The sequence below is a fragment of the Oratosquilla oratoria genome, chromosome 1, assembly GCF_046742065.1.
Source record: "Oratosquilla oratoria isolate Oo_2021 chromosome 1, ASM4674206v1, whole genome shotgun sequence".
Classification (NCBI taxonomy): Eukaryota; Metazoa; Arthropoda; class Malacostraca; order Stomatopoda; family Squillidae; genus Oratosquilla; species Oratosquilla oratoria.
The window spans coordinates 77,513,703-77,536,410 of NC_134777.1; the positions used below are offsets into that span (position 1 = coordinate 77,513,703).

Below are 22,708 nucleotides of genomic sequence, written 5' to 3' on the forward strand. Positions count from 1 at the left end.
TATACAGTAAGTCCTCGTTATATGGTACATGTGCGTTCCTGAAAACCTTATCGCAAATTGAAATTACCGTATACCGAACCCATTATAACATGTACCCGGTAATAATAGGATATGTGTTCCAGCACGTCGAAAGTCACCCCTACAGACATGAAAATAGTCACATAAGAAAATGTAAAGTACTGCACAAAAGAAATAAACAGAAAATGTTTTTATTTACCTTTCACTCACCACATATTCTATCAGATGATGTCCCTCCCGAGGCTAAGGGACAGTAGGGATCTCAGCCCTTACTCCTCTTTTTGCTAAGTGGGCAGATGAAGATGAGGGTGAGGCAGGAGGCTGAAAACCCTCCAACACTTCGTCATCTGCACTGTCAGAAGCAGATGTGGAAGGGCCAGTTGTAGCAGGGTCGGCATGTTTGACTGGTTTGAAGAAAGAAGATATGGAGGAAGGACCAGCTGTAGAACCATCGGCAGCGGATGTGGAAGGGCCAACTGTAGCAGGGTTGGCAGGTAAGACAGGGGCAGCAGGTCTGACTGGCTTGAAGAACGAGAAGATGGAGGACTGTTTGGTGTTTCTTCTTTTTTCATCATAGATATCTTGATAAATTTTGACACTTTTTTCTATGTCATGAGCCATTTTGCTACTCCTGGTAGGATTTGGGTCACATTCCTTCAGGGTTTCCAGGGCTTTTTTGATACTTCCGTGACATTCTCTAAGAGTTTTGATGTCCAGGCCATGCACAGGTTCTTCCTCATTTCCCTCTTTTTCTGCCTCCTGTAATGCCTTGTCTAGCTCTATAAGTTCATCATTTGTGAAAGGTTTACCATGGCTTTCCAAAAGATCTTGAACATCATCATCAACTCCACTGAAGCCAGTCTTATGGCACAAATTTACGATGTCATCTCTGATCGCACCGATGTTGTCTTCAGCGAAGCCTGGGAAGTTATGCACACATTCTGGCCATACTTTACTCCACGCCAAGTTCATGGTAGAGTTCTTCACTTCATCCCAAGATGACTTGATGTTGTCTACGGCATGCTCAATGTTATAAGACTTCCACCATTCTCTGATAGTGGGGTTGCCAGGCCCATCTGTGCCCTTTATCAGTTGCTGCATGGTTTGCCACTGATAATAAGCTTTGAATGTCTTGATGACTGATCCATCGGTTGGATCAGAGCTGTGGTGTTTGGGGGGGGAGGAACATCACCTCGATATTATCTGCCCAGTCTTCCATAGCCCTTGGGTGGCTGGAAGCATTGTCAACTTTGTTGTTAGCTGATGCATCTCCTTAAGAGTTGGAGACAGATATGATGTAAAATAGTCCTGGTGAATTGAAGTGGTCAGCCATGCCTTCGGATATGATTTCCATACCACAGGTAAGTATTGCTTCAGTAACCCCTTGAGTGCTCTTGGGTTTTCTGAGTGGTATATGAGGAGTGGCTTAAGCTTCAAATCCCCTTCTGCATTGCCTCCAAGTAACAGGGTTAAGCGGTCCTTAGAGGCTTTAGACCCCTTCACACTTTTTTCTTCTTGGTCAATATAGGTCTTACTGGTCATCCTCTTTCAGTTAAGTCCTGTTTCATCATAATTTATAACTTGTTTCTTGCCGTACCCTTTCTCTTCAATGCACTTTTCTAATTCTGGCTTGAATTTATCTGCAGCCTCTTTGTCGGCACTAGCAGCCTCACCTGTGACCTTGATATTAGGGAGAGCTGAACGTCGCCTGAATTTATCAAAGTCTTCCACTCCCATTTCTACCTTCAGTCTTTCAATAATGGACAATGCTTTCTGACAGATTAAATTTAAAAAGACAGAGCCATATTTTGACAATTCTGGTCGTCGATCCACATTTTGAGCAACCTTTCCATCTTATCCATTATTGGCTCACAGTTTTTTGTTAGTAATTTGCTCTGCAGATGCGTAGCATTCTCTCCAGCTTTTTTATAGCCTCATAATTCTTCAACATCGTCCAGACTGTTGACTGGGCTAGGCCCAAGTTTCGACTTATGGCAGACATACTTTCTCCCTGCTCTTTCCTCTTCAAAATATCTAATTTTACCTCCAATGTCAGACTACTCCTCTTTTGCTTTGCCTTTTCAACTCCAGCAATGTCTGCAGAAAGTTTTGTGGCCATTATGGGTGCGTCACTGTGTGTCGTGATAATAATATTCACAAAAAACACACTGTAAAGATTTAACTTGTGTTCAAAGGGAAACGAGGGAAGAGACTAATTGTTGTGGTGGCCGCATGGCGTGGTTTCCTCTACGATACGGTGTAAACAAAACACGAGAAGAAACCTTGTCTGTGAATTTTTCTTACCATAGAATCGAAAGTAGTAATTACCAAATATCGTAACTGTGAATTTACCGGATAAAAAATTACCGTATAAGGAAGACTCACTGTAATTATATTAGGGATGGAAGAGAAGCATAATCCAAATAGGACTACAAGAGCAAAAGAGAAGGAAAAGGTAAACAAGATATTAGAAGCAGTTCAAGAGGATGAAGAAGAAACAGGGAAAGAAATTGAAGAAATATATAGAATAGGGAAATACAATACAGATAAGACCAGACCAATTAAGGTTGAATTCAGGTCACAAATGACAGCAGAGAATATCTTAGCAAAAACAGGGAAACTAGCAAAAAGTGATCAGTATAAACAGGTATGGATAAAAAGAGAAATGAATAAAGAGGAAAGAAAGGATGAAAAAACAAAAAGACTAGAAGCTAAGGGGAAAAAAAACGAGAAAAGAACAGAGTCAAAGATAAATTCTATTGGAGAGTAGTGGATATGAAAGTGAGGAAATGGTTCATGGGAGAGAAAAACGGAAGGGAAACAGAAAACACGATGGAAATAGCAGAAAATTAAAAGTCTTACACAAATCTAGATGGCTTAACCCCTTCCATACGGTGCCGCCTACGTAGGCGTCATGAGGAGCAAGTGGATTCGCGACGCTGCCATATCGGCGTCTTGATTATATTTATTGTAGTCGCCCCTGTGTTTTTACATTCTCTCAAATGTGCCCTGAATCCCATTCTCTGTGGTTTTCAAAATTCGCGGGTGAAAGAGAGAACGATCGATATAAGCGGTGACTATATTTTATGATGCGAGTATTTTTACGACACGTCGTACGGCTGTCATTGGCTGCTGCCCGCGAGATTTAAGTCCGGAGTGAAGTGGTTAATAACAGGCTTGAACAAACTGAATGATTAAATGAAGAAAAAAAAAAAAAAAAAAAAAAATAGACATAATGGGAATTGTAGAGACAAAATTGAAAGGTCCACTACCACCCAACAGTGTAGGACGTGGTGCATATAATTGTTGAATTAGAAACAAAGAGGGGTGGAGTTATGTTCCTGACTAAGAAGGATATAAATGTGAGGAATGTCACATATGGAAAGGATAGAGTAGAGATGATTATGATGGAAGTGGAGGACAGGGATGGGAAGACCAGGAAGTTTGTAGTAAATAATGTGCCTCCTAAAACGGCTTTGTGGGAGGAGAGAGAACACAAAAATATGTTAGAAGACACAAGGATAACACTAAATAAAATAATGGAAGATGGAGGAAGAATAGTTATAATGGGTGACTTAAATTGTAGAGAAATCTGCTGGGAAGATATGACAAAGAAGGGTGGAGACGACCTATGGGGAAATGTACTACTTGGTATGATTATAGAACATACAATGACGCAATGGATACAAGATAATACTAGGTATAGAAATGAGGAAGAGCCATCTAGACTGGATCTAATAATCACATCAGAACCTGAAATAGTGGACAAGATTGAATATAAAACACCAATAAGTAAAAGTGACCATATATTGGTTGAACTAGAACTGAGGAAAAATACATGGAAAAAATGAACAATATAGAAAGGGAAGATTGATGTATGGAATTTTTTTTTTTTTTTATCAAATAAGAGAATTCTTTCAAAAAGCAGGCTGGGAAAGGATACATAAGGAGGAAATAACAGTAGAAGAGAAATGGAATATTTTGACAGAAATTTATAAAGGAGTGGAAAAGTATGTTCCAAGACAAAAACAAGAAATAGGATATGTAAAGTGTTGGTACAACAAAAGATGTAGGGAGTTAAAAGACAAAAGGGATAAAGCTTGGATAAAATGGAAGAAAGACAAAAGAAATGGAAAATATATACTAGTTATAGAAATCAATATGTACAAGTGTGCAGAGAAGAAAAGAGAATATACGAAAAAGATGTCATAGAAAATGTAAAGATCAACCAAAACTATTTTATAGATTTGTAAACAGTAGCCCCACAGGGAACATTCCTAAAAGAAAAAGCAAAGGCATCAGAGGGTCTGGGAGTTTTCCGACCAGCACCCTAAGGTTTGGGTCTTTTAATGTGCATAGATGTGGTACAGATGAGAGTAAAAGGGAAAAGATAGGTAGTATGTTTGTGAGAAGAAAGATGGATGTGTTGGCTTTGAGTGAAACTAAGCTGAAAGGGAAGGGTGAGTGTAAGTTTGGGAGTGTAAGTGGGAGGTTATCAGGAGTGAAAAGAGGGCGAGGGAGGGAAGGGGTGGCCATACTAGTAAGTGAAGAGATAGGTAAACGTGTAGTGGAGTGGAAGGAGGTTTCCTCAAGGATAATGTGGATGAAGGTGAAACTGGGAAAGGAGATGTGGGTTTTTGTAAGTGCATATGGGCCTGGCAGTGAGAAGAGCGTAGAAGAAAGGGAGGCTTTTTGGATAGATTTAAATGAGTGCATAGAGGATTTAGGGAGAAATATTAATGTAATAGTACTGGGAGACCTTAATGCTAGGGTAGGAAATGATCCAATTGATGGAGGGGTTGGGAAATGTGGAGTTCCAGGAAAGAATCATAGTGGAGAGTTGATGGTGGAAATGTGTCTAGAAAGAGAGTTGATGATAGCAAATACAGTGTTTCGGAAGAAAGTCAAGCATAAGTACACATGGGAGAGGGTGGAGGGAAGGGTGGTAGATAGAGTGTTAATGGACTATGTAGTGGTAAATAGGATTATGATAGGAAGAGTTAAGGATGTACATGTGCTGAGGGGAGAGGGTGGGGGAATATCAGATCATTTTTTGGTGGAAGGTAAGTTGAGAGTGGAGGATAGATGGAGGAAGAGGAAAGGGACAAAAGGTAGGGAGGTGCTTAGAGTGAACTCTTTAAATGAAAAGGAAAAGGAGGAGTACAAGAAGAAGCTGAAGGAGGAGTGGGAGGGAGTGAAGGATAGAGTAGAGCTGGGTGTGGAGGAGGAATGGGGATGGTTCAAGGAGGGAGTCACAAAGTGTGCAAAGATGGTGTGTGGAACAAGAAGGACAGGAGGAAATAGAAGAAAGGGTAGTGAATGGTGGGATGAGGAAACAAAGAAGGTTGTAGAAGAGAAGAAGCGAGCTTTCACAGATTGGTTACAAAATAGGATGAGGGAGTCATATGAGAGGTACAAAGAAAAGAGAAGTAAAGCAAAAGGTAAAGGAGGCAAAGAGGAGAGCAGATGTGAAAATTTTGAAAGTAATAAAAAGATGTTTTGGAAAGAAATTAAGAGAGGAAGAGGAGGCGAATCAAGTAGAGAAGAAAAGGTAAAAGGTGCAGATGGAGAGATGATAATGGAAGAGAAGGCAGTAAGGGGAAGATGGGCGGAATATTTTAGGGAGTTGCTAAATGTGAAGGGGGATAGGGAGGTGAAAGATAGCTGCAGTGGGAAATGCTAAGAAAATGAGAGTGAGGAGTGAGGAAAATGGAGAAGAAATAAGGAAGGAGGAAGTGAAGGCAGTTGTTAAGATGATGAAAGCAGGTAAGGCACCTGGTCTGGATGGATGCCATGCAGAATGTCTAAAAAAAGGAGGTACAGTGATGGTGGACTGACTGGTGAGGTTATTTAATGTTTGCTGGAGAGAGGGTAGAGTGCCGGAGGACTGGAGGAGTGCCTGTATAGTTCCACTTTACAAAGGAAAAGGGGACAAGTGTGAATGTAGTAGTTTCAGAGAGATTAGGAGAGGAACAGAGGGAGTAATTGGTGAGGAACTGTGTGGATTTAGGACGGGTAGAGGTTGTGTAAATCAGATTTTTGTGGTAAGACAGATATGTGAGAAAGCTATAGGAAAGGGGAAGGATGTTTTTTGGGCCTTTATGGACCTGGAAAAGGCTTACGACAGGGTAGACAGGAAGGCACTGTGGGAGGTTTTGAGGATATACGGGATAGGAGGAAAGCTTCTAGGAGCTGTCAAGAGTTTTTATGAGAGTAGTAGAGCTTCTGTCAGGATTAGAAATGGAGAGAGTGAGTGGTTCGAGGTAAAGGGGGACTTCGTCAAGGATGCGTTATGTCACCCTGGCTGTTCAACTTATACATGGATGGGGTAGTGCGAGAGGTAAATGCAAGGGTAGTGTGTCAGGGATTGGAGATGGTTAAAGAAAATGGAGAAAAGTGGGAGGTGAGCCAGTTGTTGTTTGCGGACGACACTGCGCTTGTGGCAGGATCAGAGGAGGGATTGAGGAAGTTGGTGACAGAGTTTGGGAGAGTGTGTGATAGAAGAAAGCTGAAGATAAATGTGAGTAAATGTAAGGTGATGAGATGTACAAGGGGAGAAAGTGGCAGTAGTCTGGAAGTGAGCATTAAGGGAGAGCGACTGGAGGAAGTGAATAGTTTTAGATACTTGGGTGCAAATGTGGCAAGAAAAGGTGGAGTGAAGGTGGAGGTAGAATGTAGATTGAGAGAAGCAAGTAAATGCCTTGGTGGATTAAAAAGTGTAATGAGGAATAGACATTTGGGAATGGATGCTAAGAGGAGACTATATGAAGGAGTGATTGTGCCAACAGCACTGTATGGGGCAGAAACATGGAACATAAGAGAGGAAGAGCAAAGGAGTTTGAATGTGTTTGAGATGAGGTGTCTGAGAAGTATGATGGGGGTTACTAGGCTGGATAGGGTGAGAAATGAGGAGGTGAGGAGGAGAACAGGGGTGGAAAGGGGATTGGGAGATAGGGTTGATGAAAGAGTATTAGGATGGTTTGGACACATGGAAAGAATGAGTGAAGAAAGACTAGTAAAAGAGGTATGGAAGGCAGATGTGGAGGGAGTGAACATGAAGGGACGTCCTAGGATGAGGTGGATGGATGGAGTGAATGGGGCTTTGGGGAAGAGGGGAATGTCTGTTGAGGAAGGACGGGAGAGGACAGAAGACAGGGGTGAATGGAGAATGGTTGTATATGGATGATGTTGTGATGCATGAGGTGGAATGGGTGGGGGGATGGGGGTGAGGTAGTATGTGTGAGCAAATTTTGACGCAGCCCGAAGGGATTTCTCCCCGGCTTCTCCTTTTATGCATTGGGGGGACGGAGGGGGGGGGGGTCGCCGATTTAATGATGCAGCCTTGCTGTGGATGTGCTGTGTCTTGTGATACTGCTTCTGACCCAGGGCTGTGGACAAGGTGCAGGGATGACCCGTCACCCAGGAGGTGCTAAGATGAGAGGGAGGGTGGAGGGGTGTGGAGTGTATTCAGGGATGGAATGGGTGGGAATGATTTTATGCCTTTTCCTTTTTGGCTACTTCCCTTGTAAGGGGGAAAAAGCCTTGGTGTATGTATGTATGTAAACAACAAACTGAAAAACAAACAAGAATTAGTGAAACCATGACAAAGAGGAGTTGAACACACAGAGGAAATAGAAATAGCAGAAATTATGAACAAGCATGTCGAATGGGAGAAAGTCCCCCTTATGAAAGAGATAGAAGTAACAAGGAATGAAATAATGAATCACTTGAGTAATCTCGATGTCAGAAAATCGCATGGACCAGATGAAATGGCAAACTGGATTTTGAGAGAATGCAGGAATGAGCTAACAGACAAAATACATAGTCTAATAAGCAGTTCATTGAAAGAAGGAAAAGTTCCATAAGATTGGAAAAGAGCAAATATAGTACCAATATATAAAGGGGAAAACAAGGAAGACTCTACTAACTATAGACCAGGCTCTCTTACAAGTACAATAGCTAAAATTTGTGAAAAACTTATCAAAATTAGATGGGTAAGGCATTTGGAAAAAAACAATGTACTAAATCCAAGGCAGTCTGGATTTAGACAAGGACAATCATAGGTCACAAACTTAATGTGTTTCTATTCAAGGCTAATAGATGTAATACAAGAAAGAGATGGATGGGCTGATTGTGCATTTCTAGACCTGAAAAAAGCTTATAATAAGGTGCCATATAAGAAATTGCTAAAGAAATTAGAAACTGCAGGAGGAATATAGGGCAAAGTGCTGAAGTGGATGGAAGACTTCTTGCATGAAAGAAAAATGAGAGTGGTGATAAGAGACATTCTAATTGGGATGATGTGATTAGTGGAGTTCGACAAGGAACAGTTCTGGCCCCAATAATGTTTGCTATATATATTAATGATATGGATAAAAGAATTGAAAGTTATATGAGCTTCTTTGTGCAAAATTTTTGAAAAAAGTGAAGACTGTAGAAGATTGTGAGTCACTGCAGAGTGATCTCAATAAAGTATGAGCATGGAGTAGGAAATGGGAGATGGAATTCAATATTAAGAAGTGTAGTATAATAGAATTTGGAAGATGCAATAAAAGAATAGTGGGGTCATATAAATTGGGAGAAGAAATTAAAAAAGTAGAAAATGAGAAGGAACTGGGAGTCATTATTATGAATAATATGTCCCTTGAGAAACATATAAACAAAATTTTTGGAGAAAGTTATAATTTCATAAGAACAATCAAAGTGGCATTTACATACCTGGATGAAGAAATGGTGAAGAAAATACTAGTCACTTTGATAAGACCAAGATTGGAGTATGCAGTGACGACATGGTCACCAAGTACAAAAAAAAATGTATAACAAAACTTGAAAGAATACAAAGAGCAATTACAAAATTGGCACCAACACTCTCAGAACTATCATATGAGGAGAGACTAGCAAAACTTGAGCTACAAACAGAGCAAAGAAGAGAGAGGAGACTTGATAACTATTTATAGAATCATGAAAGGCATAGAGAGAATCTAATAAAATGGGATAGTAGAGATACAAGAGGACACGGAAAGAAAATCAAGAAAGACAGTTATAGAAGAGACCTGAAAAAGAACAGCTTTCCCCATAGGGTAATAGACATTTGGAACAAGTTAGATGAAAATGTGGTGTGTACAAAAACGATACACAAATTTAAAAACAGTCTAGATAAAATGAGATATGAAGATGGGACACCATGAGCATAGCTCCCCTTCCCATAAAATACAACTAGGTACAACTAGGTAAATACACTCAATCGTTCCAGACACCGAAGCGCACGGAAGTGCTGTGTTGTGAGCATCTGCCTAGCGGTTTCACAGCTGGCAACGAATGAAACCTTGTTGTTATTGTGCGTGATGGCTACTCGTGGTGACTGGTAAACGTGTATCTCCAGTTCAAGTTTTTTTTTTCTGTATAGTTTCTGGCAAAAATGGAAAAGGATAGTGATAATGAAGAAAGAACAACGAAAAGAGGATTGGAAGTGACTACAGTTGAGAGTCCAAGAGGTGTGATACTCAAGTGCCTCTGTGTGTTGGATACTCCAAGGAAAAATCCAAGGTGGGAAGGTAATGTTTTTTCTGGTTTTCAAAGAAATTCAAGTGAAATAGGAAGAAATCTTGATATAGACAGAGAAAGCAGGTACAGTAGTGCACTAAGAAATCAGGAAGTAAGCGAACTGATGGAAGAAATTATAGACTTGAAATTTGATTACCGAGCTGTGCACAAAGAACTGATTACACTACGAAAAAGCAATGAACAAACCATAAAAGAATTGAATGACCTAAAAAGTGAAATAGTCTAAAGAGAGAAAATGAAAAATTGAAAAATGAGGATAAAAATGACGAACTAAAAAAGGAAGTTAAAGAAGAGTTGAAAGTAGTGACTGGTAAAGTAGCAGAAACAATCAAAGAAACAGACCTAATTGAAATAAAAAAATCAGTGGAAGAACAGGAAAACCAAGAAATATCCTTTAGAAAAATATTAAAAGAGTAGATGGAAGAAAATACAAAGGAAGCAGTTATAAAAATAATAAAAGAAAAGGAAAACCTGGTGAGAGACACAGTTGACAAAGAAAAGTGCATTGTCGCCCATGGCATAGGCCTACAAAAAAAACATGATATGTATAGATACCAAAGAGAAAAGGAGAAGGAACTAGTCAAAGAAATTCTGAAAGAAATACAGGATGAAGATCAAGACCTAGTTAAAGAAATCGATGAAATTCACAGGATAGGCAAATACTCTAAAGATAAACATCATAGACCTTTAAAAATAAAACTAAGAACACAAATGGTGGCAGAGGAAGTATTATCAAAAGCAGTCAAACTGGCAAATAGTGAGAAATTCAAAAATATAAGAATACAAAAGGAAATGAATGAAGAAAAAGTGCTTAGAATTGAAGCAAATGATAGGAATGAAAAGAGAACAGAGTCGGCAAAAAACAAGTTTTTTGGAGAGTGCTGGATTTGAGACTAAAGAAATGGTATATCAAGAAAATGGAAACCTAAACCAAAAAAGAAAAGAAAACACAAAAATAAAAGTGGCATTAAAAACATTGATGGTATGATCTCTGGGATAAACGAATGAAATGACTATCTAGAAACAGAAAAACCTGACATTATGGGCACAGTAGAGACAAAATTGAAAGGACCACTATTAACAAGCATAGTGGGACATGGTCTATATAACCATTGGGCAAAAAACAGAACTGAAAAGAAAGGAGGAGGTGTCATGATATTGACTAAAAAAGGGTTAAATGTGACAAAGATTACTGAAAGTCAGGGCAACACAGAAGTAATTATGATTAAAATTGCCAACAAAAAGATGAAAAGCAGAAAATTTGTAGTAGTGTATGTACCACCAAAAACCCATGCATGGTCAGATAGTGAACATTCCAGATTATTGGAAGAAACAATAAAGGTGCTAAACAAGGTACTGAAAGAAGGCAGAAACATATTAATCATGGGCGATTTTAACACAAAAGATGAACTCTGGAGCAACACACTACTAGATATGACCATTGAATATACTCTTAACACAACAGGTTAAGGAAAATACTAGATATAGGAATAATGAGGAACCATCAAAACTAGACCTGATATTAACTTCTGAACCAGACATTGTAAACAGAATGGAGTATATATTGTATAGACACGGTAAAGGAAACATGGACTGGAGGTGAAGCTTTTATTCCTGACATTTCGTCTATCGTCTATCCTTTGAGAAAGTCGATAGACGAAACGTCAGGAATAAAAGCTTCACCTCCAGTCCATGTTTCCTTTGTCGTGTCTATACAACTTGTTCACATGGATTTTCAGAATGGAGTATAAAACACCAATTAGAAAGAGTGTCCATATACTAATAGAGTTTGAAATAAAAAACAACACAATATAGACAGAAATTATAAACATAGAGAAGGAAGATGTACAACAAAACAGACTTTGTAAAGCTAAGGAAATTCTTCCAAGACGCAAATGGGGGATAGATTCTCAAAAGAGGAAACAAACATGTAAGACAAATGGAACATATTTAAAGAAAATTATAAAGAGGGAGTCAACAAATATGTACCAAGAAACAAAAAGATATTTATATAAAATGTTGGTTTAACAAAAGATGTAGTGAGGCTAAAGCCAAGAGAGATAGCATGGAAAAATGGAAGATAGAAAAACATCCAAATGGCAAACATATAAAAATTTTAGAAACAAATATCTAAACATATGCAGGAAAGAAAAAAAAGAATATGAAAGGGATATTATAGACAAATGTAAGGATCAACCGATACTCTTTTACAGATATGTAAATGACAAACTAAAAGACAAGCATGATATAGTTAAATTGCATGGAGATAAAGAGTACACAGATGACACAGAGATGGCAGAAGTTATGATCAGATATTTCAGATCTGTCTTTTCAATTGAGAGCTCTCAACCCTGGGAGGATGAACAATTGGAAAGTTCACCCATAATGAAGGAAATAAAAATAACACAAAGGGAAATTAAAGACCAAATAAAAAGCCTAGATGTCACAAAATTGCACGGATCAGATAAAATTGCAAATTGGATATTGAAAGAGTGCATAGACGAACTGACAGATAAAATACAGAAGATAATAGACTTCTCATTAAAAGAGGGAAAGGTACCACAAGATTGGAAAGATGCAAACATAGTACCAATACACAAAGGAGGAAACAGGGAAGATACTACAAACTTTAGACCAGTGTCCCTCACAAGCACAGTAGCAAAAATATGCAAAAAGATCATCAGGAGCAGATGGAATAACATTTGGAAGAAAACAAAATAATAAACCCCAAACAATTTGGTTTTAGAAGTGAAAGATCATGCACCACAAATGTAATCTGCTTTTACTCGAGACTAATTGAAATCATACAAGAAAAAGATGGATGGGCAGACTGCACCTTCCTGGATTTGCAGAAAACTTTTGACAAGGTACCACACAAAAAAATTAATAAGCAAAATTGAAAAAATAGGAGGAATTCAAGGCAAGCTGTTGGAATGGATGAAGGACTTCTTAACTGGGAGAAAAATGAGAGTGGGAAGATGTAAAAAGTGGTGTCCCACAAGGATCTGTTTTGGCTCCCTTAATGTTTGCCATATACATAAATGATATGGACAAAGGTGTAAATTGTTACATGAATTTTTTTGTCGACGATGCTAAATTACTCAAGAGAGTGAAGACAGAAGAAGATTGCTGATTGCTACAAGATGACCTGCATAAAGTATGGAATGGAGCCAGAAATATGAGATGAATTTCAACATTAAGAAATGTAGCATAATGGAATTTGGAAAAGGCAAAAACAGTTTCAGGAAAATATATGATGGGAAACAAAGTAGTTTAGAAAGTAAACTGAGAGAGGGACCAAGGAGTAATCACCTCAAAAGACTTGACACCCGACAAACATGTAAACAAGTTATTCGGAGAGACCTACAATTTATTAAGATCAATGAAAGTGGCCTTCGACTACATGGATGTGGAGATGGTTAAGAAATTAATTGTTACATTGATAAGACCGAAATTAGAATATGCTGTATCAATGTGGGCACCTAGCACAAAGAAAAACACAAGGAAATTAGAAAGAATCCAAAGAGTGGCAACAAAGATGGCACCCACACTATTAAATTTGACATATGAACAAAGATTGGAAAAATTACAGCTGTCAACATTAGAGCAGAGAAGGAAAGAGGCGACTTGTTGACCATTTTCAGAATTATGAAAGGGATGGAAGTTCTCGACAGAGATGACCTATTAAAATGGGACAAAAGGGAAACAAGAGGAAATGCATAGAAATTAAAGAAAGACAGTTACAGAAGAGACCTGAAAAAGAACAGTTTCCCGCCCAGAGTGATCGATGTTTGGAACGAGCTGAACAGTGAAACAGTAAATGCCAGAACTATACATGGGTTCAAAACTAAACTGGACGTGGAGAGATACGAAAACAGGTCACAACGAGCATAGCTCCTGTCCCTCTTATAAGGTATCCAATCAAGGCATGCACCCACTCCCACCCACTCATTCCCACAAAAAATAAATTCAAGCATACTCTACCTTATCTTTAACTGAGAAGAATGGGACAGCAGATATTCCAGGATAAGCACTCTGAGTAGCTGCCTGGTACTGCTCTCGCTCACGAAGAACTCTCTGCTGCAGTTCCTCCATCTCAGCTCTAGTGCCATAATGTCACCATCATGAAAGGATTACAGAATCAGTTTTTATGTTCACTTTGTTTTCATAGGTCTGATCATGCCTATGGTGTGTGGTACAAATACTAAAATATACAAAATATGTTTGATTCATATATGAAAAGTTCCTTCTTATCTAAAAAGATGTACCAAGAACTGTGCATAACAAAATAACAACCAGTAAACATGCATGAATAAACCAGTGAAACAAGATTAATAAAACAAAAATTAGAGCAACAAAATGAGGGTACTGCTCAAAATAAAAGCCATAGAAAGATTAAAAGCAGCTTTTCCTTCCTGAAGACCTGGTTCATCATTCATTAGTAAGTCTATAGTTTATCACTAACTTTCATATGTTTTTTTTTATTTCAATATTAAATGCAGAACAAGTTAGTGAGCTTGTTTAACAAGTGTCTATGGGAAGAAAATGTACCAGAGGCTGGGAAGAGTGCATGTATAGTTCTGCTAGACAAGTATGAATGCACTAGTTTTAGAGGAATCACTCTGTTACATGTAGTTGGTAAGATGTATGGGTGTGTGTGTGTTGAGAGAATTCTATCAATATACCAAGGATACCAAGGGCTTCTTCCCACTTATGAGGGAGGTCACCAGTCAAGGCACACACCCATTCCACTCCTATCCTTAAATATGACAAAGATAACAGAAGGAAAAAACAATGTAGAATCAATTATGATAAAAGTTGAAAGCAATCACATGAAAAGTAGAAAATTTGTAGAAGTGTATGTGCCCCCCAAAACACAGTCCTGGCCAGAAAATGATCATTCCAAACTGTTGGAACATACTAAGTAGGAACTGACTGAAGGAAACAGGAAATACAGTAATTATGGGTGATTTTAACTCAAAAGAAATATGTTGGGAAGAAATGACAGTAAAGGGTGGAGAAGACATATGGGGCAGCATGCTACTCAATATGACCATTGAATACACAATGACTCAGTGGATAAAGGAAAATACCAGATACAGAAACAATGAGGAACCATCGAAACTGGATTTATTATGTCAGAACCTGAAATTGTGGACAGAATAGATTACAAAACACCAATAGGAAAGAGTGACCATGTACTAAGAGAATTTGAACAAAAAGGGCAAATAGACCTAAGAAAAAATGAGAGATATAGAAAGGGAAGACCAATGTACAACAACAACAAAAATTGAGAAACTTAAAAAATTCTTTCGTAACACAAATAGGGAAAACTTCGTAAAGGAAGGAACAAGGATGGAAGAGAAATGGAATATACTAAAAGAAATTTATAATGAGGGAGTGAACAAATATGTACCACAACAAAAGCAAGAAAGAGTAAAAGAGTATACATAAAGAACTGGTACAACAAAGAATGTAATGAAGCTAAGGATAAAAGAGACAAAGCTTGGAAAAAATGGAAAAACATACAAAAAAAAAAAAAAGAGGAAATGGCAAACCTACATCAAACTAAGAAACGATTATGTAAAAATATGCAGAGATGAAAAGAGAAACTATAAAAAAGACATAATAAAAAATGCAAGGAACAACCTAAACTCTTTGACAGATATGTGAATGGTAAAAAAAAAAAAAAAAAAAAAAAAAAAAAAAAAAAAAAAAAAAAAAAAAAAAAAAAAAAAAAAAAAAAAAAAAAAAAAAAAAAAACACTAGGGAAATTATGAATATACAGAATAACAGGAAATGGCAGAAATTATGAGCAATCATTTCAAATCAGTATTCACAATTGAGAACTCACCTAACTGTGAGACAATAAAGAGACAGAAATTCCCCCCAATGAAGGAAATAACTGTAACACAGAAGGAAATCAGTGACCAAATAAAAAACCTTGATGTCAGAAAATCACATGGTCCGGATGGAATTGCAAATTGGATACTGAAAGAATGCATAGAGGAGTTAACGGATAAAATATACAATATAATCAAATGCTCACTCAAAGAAGGAAAGGTACCACAAGACTGGAAAAATGCAAATATTGTACCAATATATAAAGGAGGAAACAAGGAAAATCCAACTAACTACAGACCGGTCTCCCTAACAAGCACAGTAGCAAAAATATGTGAAAAAGTGATCAAAAGTAGATGGGTTAAACATCTGGAAGAAAAAACTATACTGAATCCAAATCAATTTGGATTTAGACAAGGAAGATCATGTACAACAAACCTGATCTGCTTCTATTCAAGACTAATAGAAATAATACAAGAGAGGGATGGATGGGCAGACTGTGCCTATCTAGACCTACAAAAAGCATTTGATAAGGTACCACACAAGAAATTAATAAGAAAAATAGAATCAATAGGTGGCATCGGAGGAAAATTATTGGAATGGATGGAAGACTTCCTGACTGGGAGAAAAATGAGGGTAGTAATTAGAGACAAATACTTGAAATGGGAAGAAATGATAAGTGGTGTCCCACAAGGGTCGGTGCTGGCTCCAATCATGTTTGCCATATATACAAATGACATGGATGATGGAGTGGAGTGTTATATGAATTTCTTCGCAGATGACGCAAAAATACTAAAGATAGTAAGAACAGAGGACGACTGTGAATCATTATAATCAGACCAGGACAAACTCTGGAAATGGACTCAAAAGTGGGAAGTGAACTTCAATAGCAAGAAATGTAGTATAATGGAGTTTGGAAAAAAGTAAAAACAGAATATCAAAAAATTATAAAATTGGGGAAGAAGAAATAAAAAAACTGAACTCAGAAAGAGACTAGAGTAATAATCAGCAAAGACATGACACCGGACAAAAATATCAACAAAATAGTCAGAGAAACCTTCAACCTATTAAGGTCAATGAAAGTGGCATTCGACTATTTGGATGAAGAAATTACTAAAAAAATATTAGTTACATTAATAACACCAAAACTGGAATACGCAGCAACACTATGGACACCCAGTACTAAAAAGAATATTAAGAAACTAGAAAGAATACAGAGAACAATGACAAAGTTGGCACCAGCTCTTTCCAAATTAACATACAAACAAAAATTATCCAAATTGGAACTACCAACACTGGAGCAGAGAAGAGAAAGAGGTGATCTACTGATTCTCTATAGAATCATGAAAGGAATGGAGATCCTTGATAGGAATTATTTGCTGAAATGTGACAATGGGAAAACAAGAGGACACAAAAAGAAACTCAAAAAGGATAACTATAGAATAGATCTGAAAAAAATAGCTTCCCACACAGAGTGCTGGTTATCTGGAATAATTTAAATAAACAGTGTGTGCAAACACTATGCAAGATTTCAAGAAGAAAAACTTGATGCTGAAAGATACAAAGATAGGTCACTACGAGCGTAGCTTCCTTCCCGTATAGTACAACTAGGTTAATATCCACCACCTATTGTTTCCCTCTCAACTTAGCTCCTCATGGATGAGGGGTCATCCCTGTCTCCTGCCCACTACTCAGGTCAGGAGCAATGCAGGAACACCATGTACATTCATAGCAGGTCTGCTTCAATTACACAGCAACCCTCCCTCATCTTCTGATGTGGAAAATAGAGAAGACAGGGTTAAATCCCTTTGGGCTACTGGGCTACATCAAAATATTATCCATAAACAACTTCTCCACTCACCTTTACCCTATCCCCTGCCTTCTCCCTTCCCTGTTCAAAAGACATTCCCCTGGTGCTCAAAGCCCCTTTCACCCCCATCCATCCATTTCATCCTTGGTCATCCCCTCAAGTTCATTCCATCCACTTCTGCTTTCCACACTAGAATTAGGAGAGGAAAACTGGAAATAATTGGGAAGATCAGAATGGGTTTAGGAGAGAAAGAGGGTGCACAGATTAAATATTTGTGGTAAGGCAAATATGTGAGAAAATTTTTGCAAAAGATAAGGAAGCTTTTAAGGTTCTCATAGACTTGGAGGTGTAAAATTGGGTTGATAGAGAGGCACTGTGGACTGTATTGCAGATGTATGGAGCAGGGGGAAGTCTGTTGAAGGCGGTTAAAAATCTTTTACACGAGTAGTAGGGCATATGTGAGGGTCACGAAAGTACAAATGAAGATGGGAAGAGATCCTGTTTGAGCAAACATGGCATGACTGAGAGCTACTCATGATTGAACAAGCATGCTTACCACTATTTAGCACTGTCTGTTTATTTAGCAAGCTTTGTTCACAATAGTGAGTTTTTTTCTGAAACTTTTATGTTCACTACATATTTTTCTACAATTGGGACTTCTGTTATATCAAGCTTGTACTGTCCTCTCAAAATGAGGTGGCTAGGCATCAGAGAATATCCCCACCCCACCCCCAACTCCACAAAAATCCAGTTATTCAAAAAGCACAAATTTTTGATCTTCAAAAAAAAAATGCAAACAAATTTATTGCTGATCAATAACAAAGCAATGATGACTTCAAGGAAAGTGACAAAACAAAATACTGGCTTATACAGTGCAAATAACACACATCTCATATCATAAAATCAATACCTCAACTTCTGAATTTTTGTTCTGGATTCTTCAGATATATTTACTACACCAGATTCTGATGATAAGTGTCTGTCCATTGGCTCTGATGTTAAACCAAGCACCCAACCTATAGAGTAGTTAGTATAGTCATAAATGGTTTACTTTTAGATGTGATTTATTACTACAGGTACACAACCCTTTATCTGAAATTCTGAAAACTTAAAAGTTCCAAAATCCAAAAGTTTTTTTGTACATACATACACCAAGGCTTTTTCCCCTTTACAAGGGAGGTAGCCAAAAAGAAAAAGGCATAAAATCATTCCCACCCATTCCATCCCTAAATACACTCCACTCCCCTCCACTCTCCCTCTTATTTTAGCACCTCCTGGATGACGGGTCATCCATGCACCTTGTCTACTGCCCTGGGTCAGAGGCAGTGTCACAAGACACAGCACATCCACAGCAAGGCCGCTTCATTAAATCGGCGATCCCCCCTCTGCGTCCCCCCATACAGAAAAGGAGAAGACGGGGAGAAATCCCTTCAGGCTGCATCAATTTTTTTTCACACATACTATCTCACCCCCCCATCCCCCCACCCAATCCACCTAATGCATCACATCATCTATATACAACCATTCTCCATTCACCCCTGTCTTCTGTCCTCTCCTGTCCTTCCTCAACAGACACTCCCCTCTTCCCCAAAGCCCCCTTCACCCCATCCATCCATCTCATCCTAGGATGCCCCCTCATGTTCACTCCCTCCACATCTGCCTTCCATACCTCTTTTACTAGTCTTTCTTCACTGGAAAGCATTATCACAAGTTTAATTTTGTGGAAAAATACATCCTAGGATGCCCCCTCATGTTCACTCCCTCCACATCTGCCTTCCATACCTCTTTTACTAGTCTTTCTTCACTGGAAAGCATTCTCACAAGTTTAATTTTGTGGAAAAATACATTGGTGTGCCTGGAATTCGAACACCCCAAAACTTCAACTTGAAATTCAATTGAAAAACTTTCAAGAAATTTTTGCCCCAAATTACAAATGATTTTTCAAAATCTGAATAAATTCTCAAATGTTTAGGACATGTCTTGGGTGTGTTCATCTTTGCATTATTCCTCTACCCATGCTCTCTGAGCACTCAGTTTCATTCTTGAAGCAGTAGTAAAAAGATCTGTGATTTTTATATTACTGTATTTTCGGTTATTTTCTTGGAATTTCAGTTATTGTCTTGGCATTTGAATGTCCTTCTACAATGAATTATATTCGAAGTCTAAGGCACCATTGTAGACCTGACCCAACACTGATGCTTGGGTGATGTGACTATGCTTGGCAGGTATGTTGCCATTTACTGCCAAACATGAAATTTTTAGCACTGCAGTGCACATGTGGTGTGGTGCAGTGAAATGCTGCGGTCGTGTGTATGTGCACTTAAACGTTACAGCCCATTGCCTCTTGTAACTTAATTGCAGATACATACTTTCGTGAATATGCTAATGTTATAAATTTTACTTCAATTTATTCCATTACATCATTTACCAATTTATTACTATAGCATAAGTCTCTATAAACTGGAATGACATTTATAGTCTTCCATTATCTCATGTAAGTGTGAATCATCTCTGTACAGGCTTTGTATAACAAACATCACTTGAAAATCCTGTTCCTGTTGAAAAGATCCTGATGATGTTCAAACATGAATGTTTGTGACTTTGTTTTCATTTATTCTATTTCATCATTTACCAGTTTATTATTATAACATATAGTTAACTGTCTCTCTTCATTCCACTTAGGTGTGGATATTCATATGTTTTCCTGCAGAAATATTTTGTGTATGATTGAAATTTGTGTATCTATACCTTAAGTTATCATCACCGTTTCATTATTCATGTTTTTGATTATCTCACCATTTCATTTATCAGTACATCACTCAATAAATAAGTTGTAATAATACAAAAGTCTTTATTTATCCCAATTATTTGAGTATTTACATGTTTCTATACATATATACATATACCAAAGGCTTTTTTACACAGGGGGTAGGCAAAAAGAAAAAGGCATAGAAACCACTCCCACCCATTCTATTCCCTACATATTCCACTCCCCTCCACCCTCCTCCCTCCCTCTCATCTTGGCACCTCCTGGATGACAGGTCATCCCTGCATCCTGTCCACTGCCTTGGGTCAGAAGCAGTGTCACAATACACAGCACATCCACAGCAAGGCTGTTTCATTAAATCAGCGACACCACCTCTCTGTCCCCTCATGAAGAAAAGGAGAAGACAGGGAGAATCCCTTTGGGCTGCGTCAATCTATTTCTCATATATACTTCCTCACCCTCCATCCTCCACCCACTCCCCCTCATACGTCACAGCATCATCCATACACAACCCTTCTCCATTCACCCCTATCTACTGTCCTCTCCTGTACTTCCTCAACAAACATTCCTCTCTTTCGTAATGCCCCTTTTACCCCATCCATCCATCTCATCCTTGGATGCCCCCTCATATTCACTCCTTCCACAGCTGCCTTCCACACCTCTTTTACTAGTCTTTCTTCACTCATTCTTTCCATCTGTCCAAACCATCTCAATACTCTTTCATCAACCCTATCTCCCAACTCCCTTTCCACCCCTGTTCTCCTCCTCACTCCTTCACTTCTCACTCTATCTAGCCTAGTAACCCCTATCATACTTCTCAGACATTTCATCTCAAACACATCCAAACTCTTTCTCTCTTCCTCTCTTATGTTCCATGTTTCTGCCCCATACAGTGCTGTCGGCACAATCACTCCTTCATATAACCTCCTCTTAGTATCCATTCCCAGATATCTATTTCTCATTACACTTTTTAATCCACCAAGGAATTTACTTGCTTCTCTCAATCAACATTCTACCTCCACCCCCCACTCCCTTTCCTGTCACATTCGCACCCAAGTATCTAAAACTATCCACTTCCTCCAGTCTCTCTCCCTTAATGCTCACTTCCAGCCTGCTGTCACTCTCTCCCCTTGTACATCTCATCACCTTCCTTTTGCCCACATTTACCTTCAGCTTCCTTCTTTTACACACCTTGTCAAACTCTGTCACTACCTTCCTCAATCCCTCCTCTGATCCTGCTACAAGCGCAGTGTCATCTGTAAACAAGAGCTGGCTCACCTCCCACTTTTCTTCATTTTCTTTAACCATCTCCAATCCCCTACCCACTACCCTTGCATTCACCTCTCGCACCACCCCATCCATGTATAGATTGAACAGCCAGGTCAACATAACATTCCTGACGAAGTCCCACCTTTACTGTGAGAATAAACACTGTGCGAGATCGAAACCTTTATTGGTACGACGTTTCGCTTGTTACAGCTTTTTCAAGTACAGACATGGCAAACACTCTGAGTATATATAGGCCGACGGGGAAGGAACTGGGAGAGGTTATCAGGGAGGGGTGGGTGGTAGGTGGAGGGGCAGAGGGGTGTGTGTGTGAGAAGGGGGACGGGTGGGACTTGGTGGAGATAATGGAGGACATTTGGGACAGTTTGTTGAAGTGGACTAAGGGGGACATTTCATACATTTGTATAATGCGGGTAACAGATGGATGATAGGAGGGGCGATGTTAAACCTGCCTCTGTTCTGCTCAATGGTTTTGAAGCTTTGAATGGCGGCCGCTTCGAGGCATTTCCTCCTCACCCTGTCTGGTTCACTAAAAAGAAGCTCTGCGTTATCCCAATCCATCAGGTGGTCGTTGGTGTTCCGGTGGATAACACAGGCGTTGGTGGTGATGTTGTTCCGGGAATCGTAGCGATGCTCCCGGATCCGGGTCTTCAGGTCACGGGAGGTCTCGCCGATGTATACTTTATCACATCCAGCACAGGGTACGCGGTAGACATCAGCGTTTTTTCCCCACATCTCGTCCTGGCTGTCATTCCTTCAAGAGAGCTCTTTGATAGTCCTGCTGGACTGGCCCACTACCTGTATGTTGCAACGCCCAAGTGTCCGGGTGAGGGTGGTGGTGACGCTGCTGGCTGGAAGGATAAGCCTCCTAGCTGGTTCTTCCATTGGTTCCCGCCCTTCCATTATTTTGAGTGCCTTTTTCTTACACTGGTGGATGATGCACTCTGGATATTTTAATTTCAGAAAAACGTCCTTTATGTGCCTAAACTCGTCCTCTAAGAATTCAGGGCTACAAATTCTGAGAGCTCTGAAGGGCGGGAACCAACAGAAGAACCAGCTAGGAGGCTTATCCTTCCAGCCAGCAGCGTCACCACCACCCTCACCTGGACACTTGGGCGTTGCAACATACAGGTAGTGGGCCAGTCCAGCAGAACTATCAAAGAGCTCTCTAGAAGGAATGACAGCCAGGACGAGATGTGGGGAAAAAACGCTGATATCTACCGCATACCCTGTGCTGGATGTGATAAAGTATACATCGGCGAGACCTCCCGTGATCTGAAGACCTGGATCCGGGAGCATCGCTACGATTCCCGGAACAACATCACCACCAACGCCTGTGTTATCCACCGGAACACCAACGACCACCTGATGGATTGGGATAACGCAGAGCTTCTTTTTAGTGAACCAGACAGGGTGAGGAG

At 39.2% G+C, this 22,708-nt stretch overlaps 1 protein-coding gene across 6 annotated transcripts in view; it reads right to left on the reverse strand.

Annotated features, from left to right (window-relative positions):
- The window catches only part of LOC143041056 (BBSome complex member BBS7-like), a 157,266-nt gene that overhangs the window by 64,495 nt on the left and 70,063 nt on the right, over positions 1–22,708 (reverse strand). For all 6 annotated transcript variants that reach the window (XM_076212825.1, XM_076213094.1, XM_076213064.1 and 3 more), the window contains 2 exons: positions 18,144–18,249; positions 13,567–13,684 (listed from right to left, as the gene is read on the reverse strand). In XM_076212825.1, the coding sequence (XP_076068940.1) occupies positions 13,567–13,684; positions 18,144–18,249 (224 nt within the window). The remainder of the gene's footprint in view (positions 1–13,566; positions 13,685–18,143; positions 18,250–22,708) is intronic.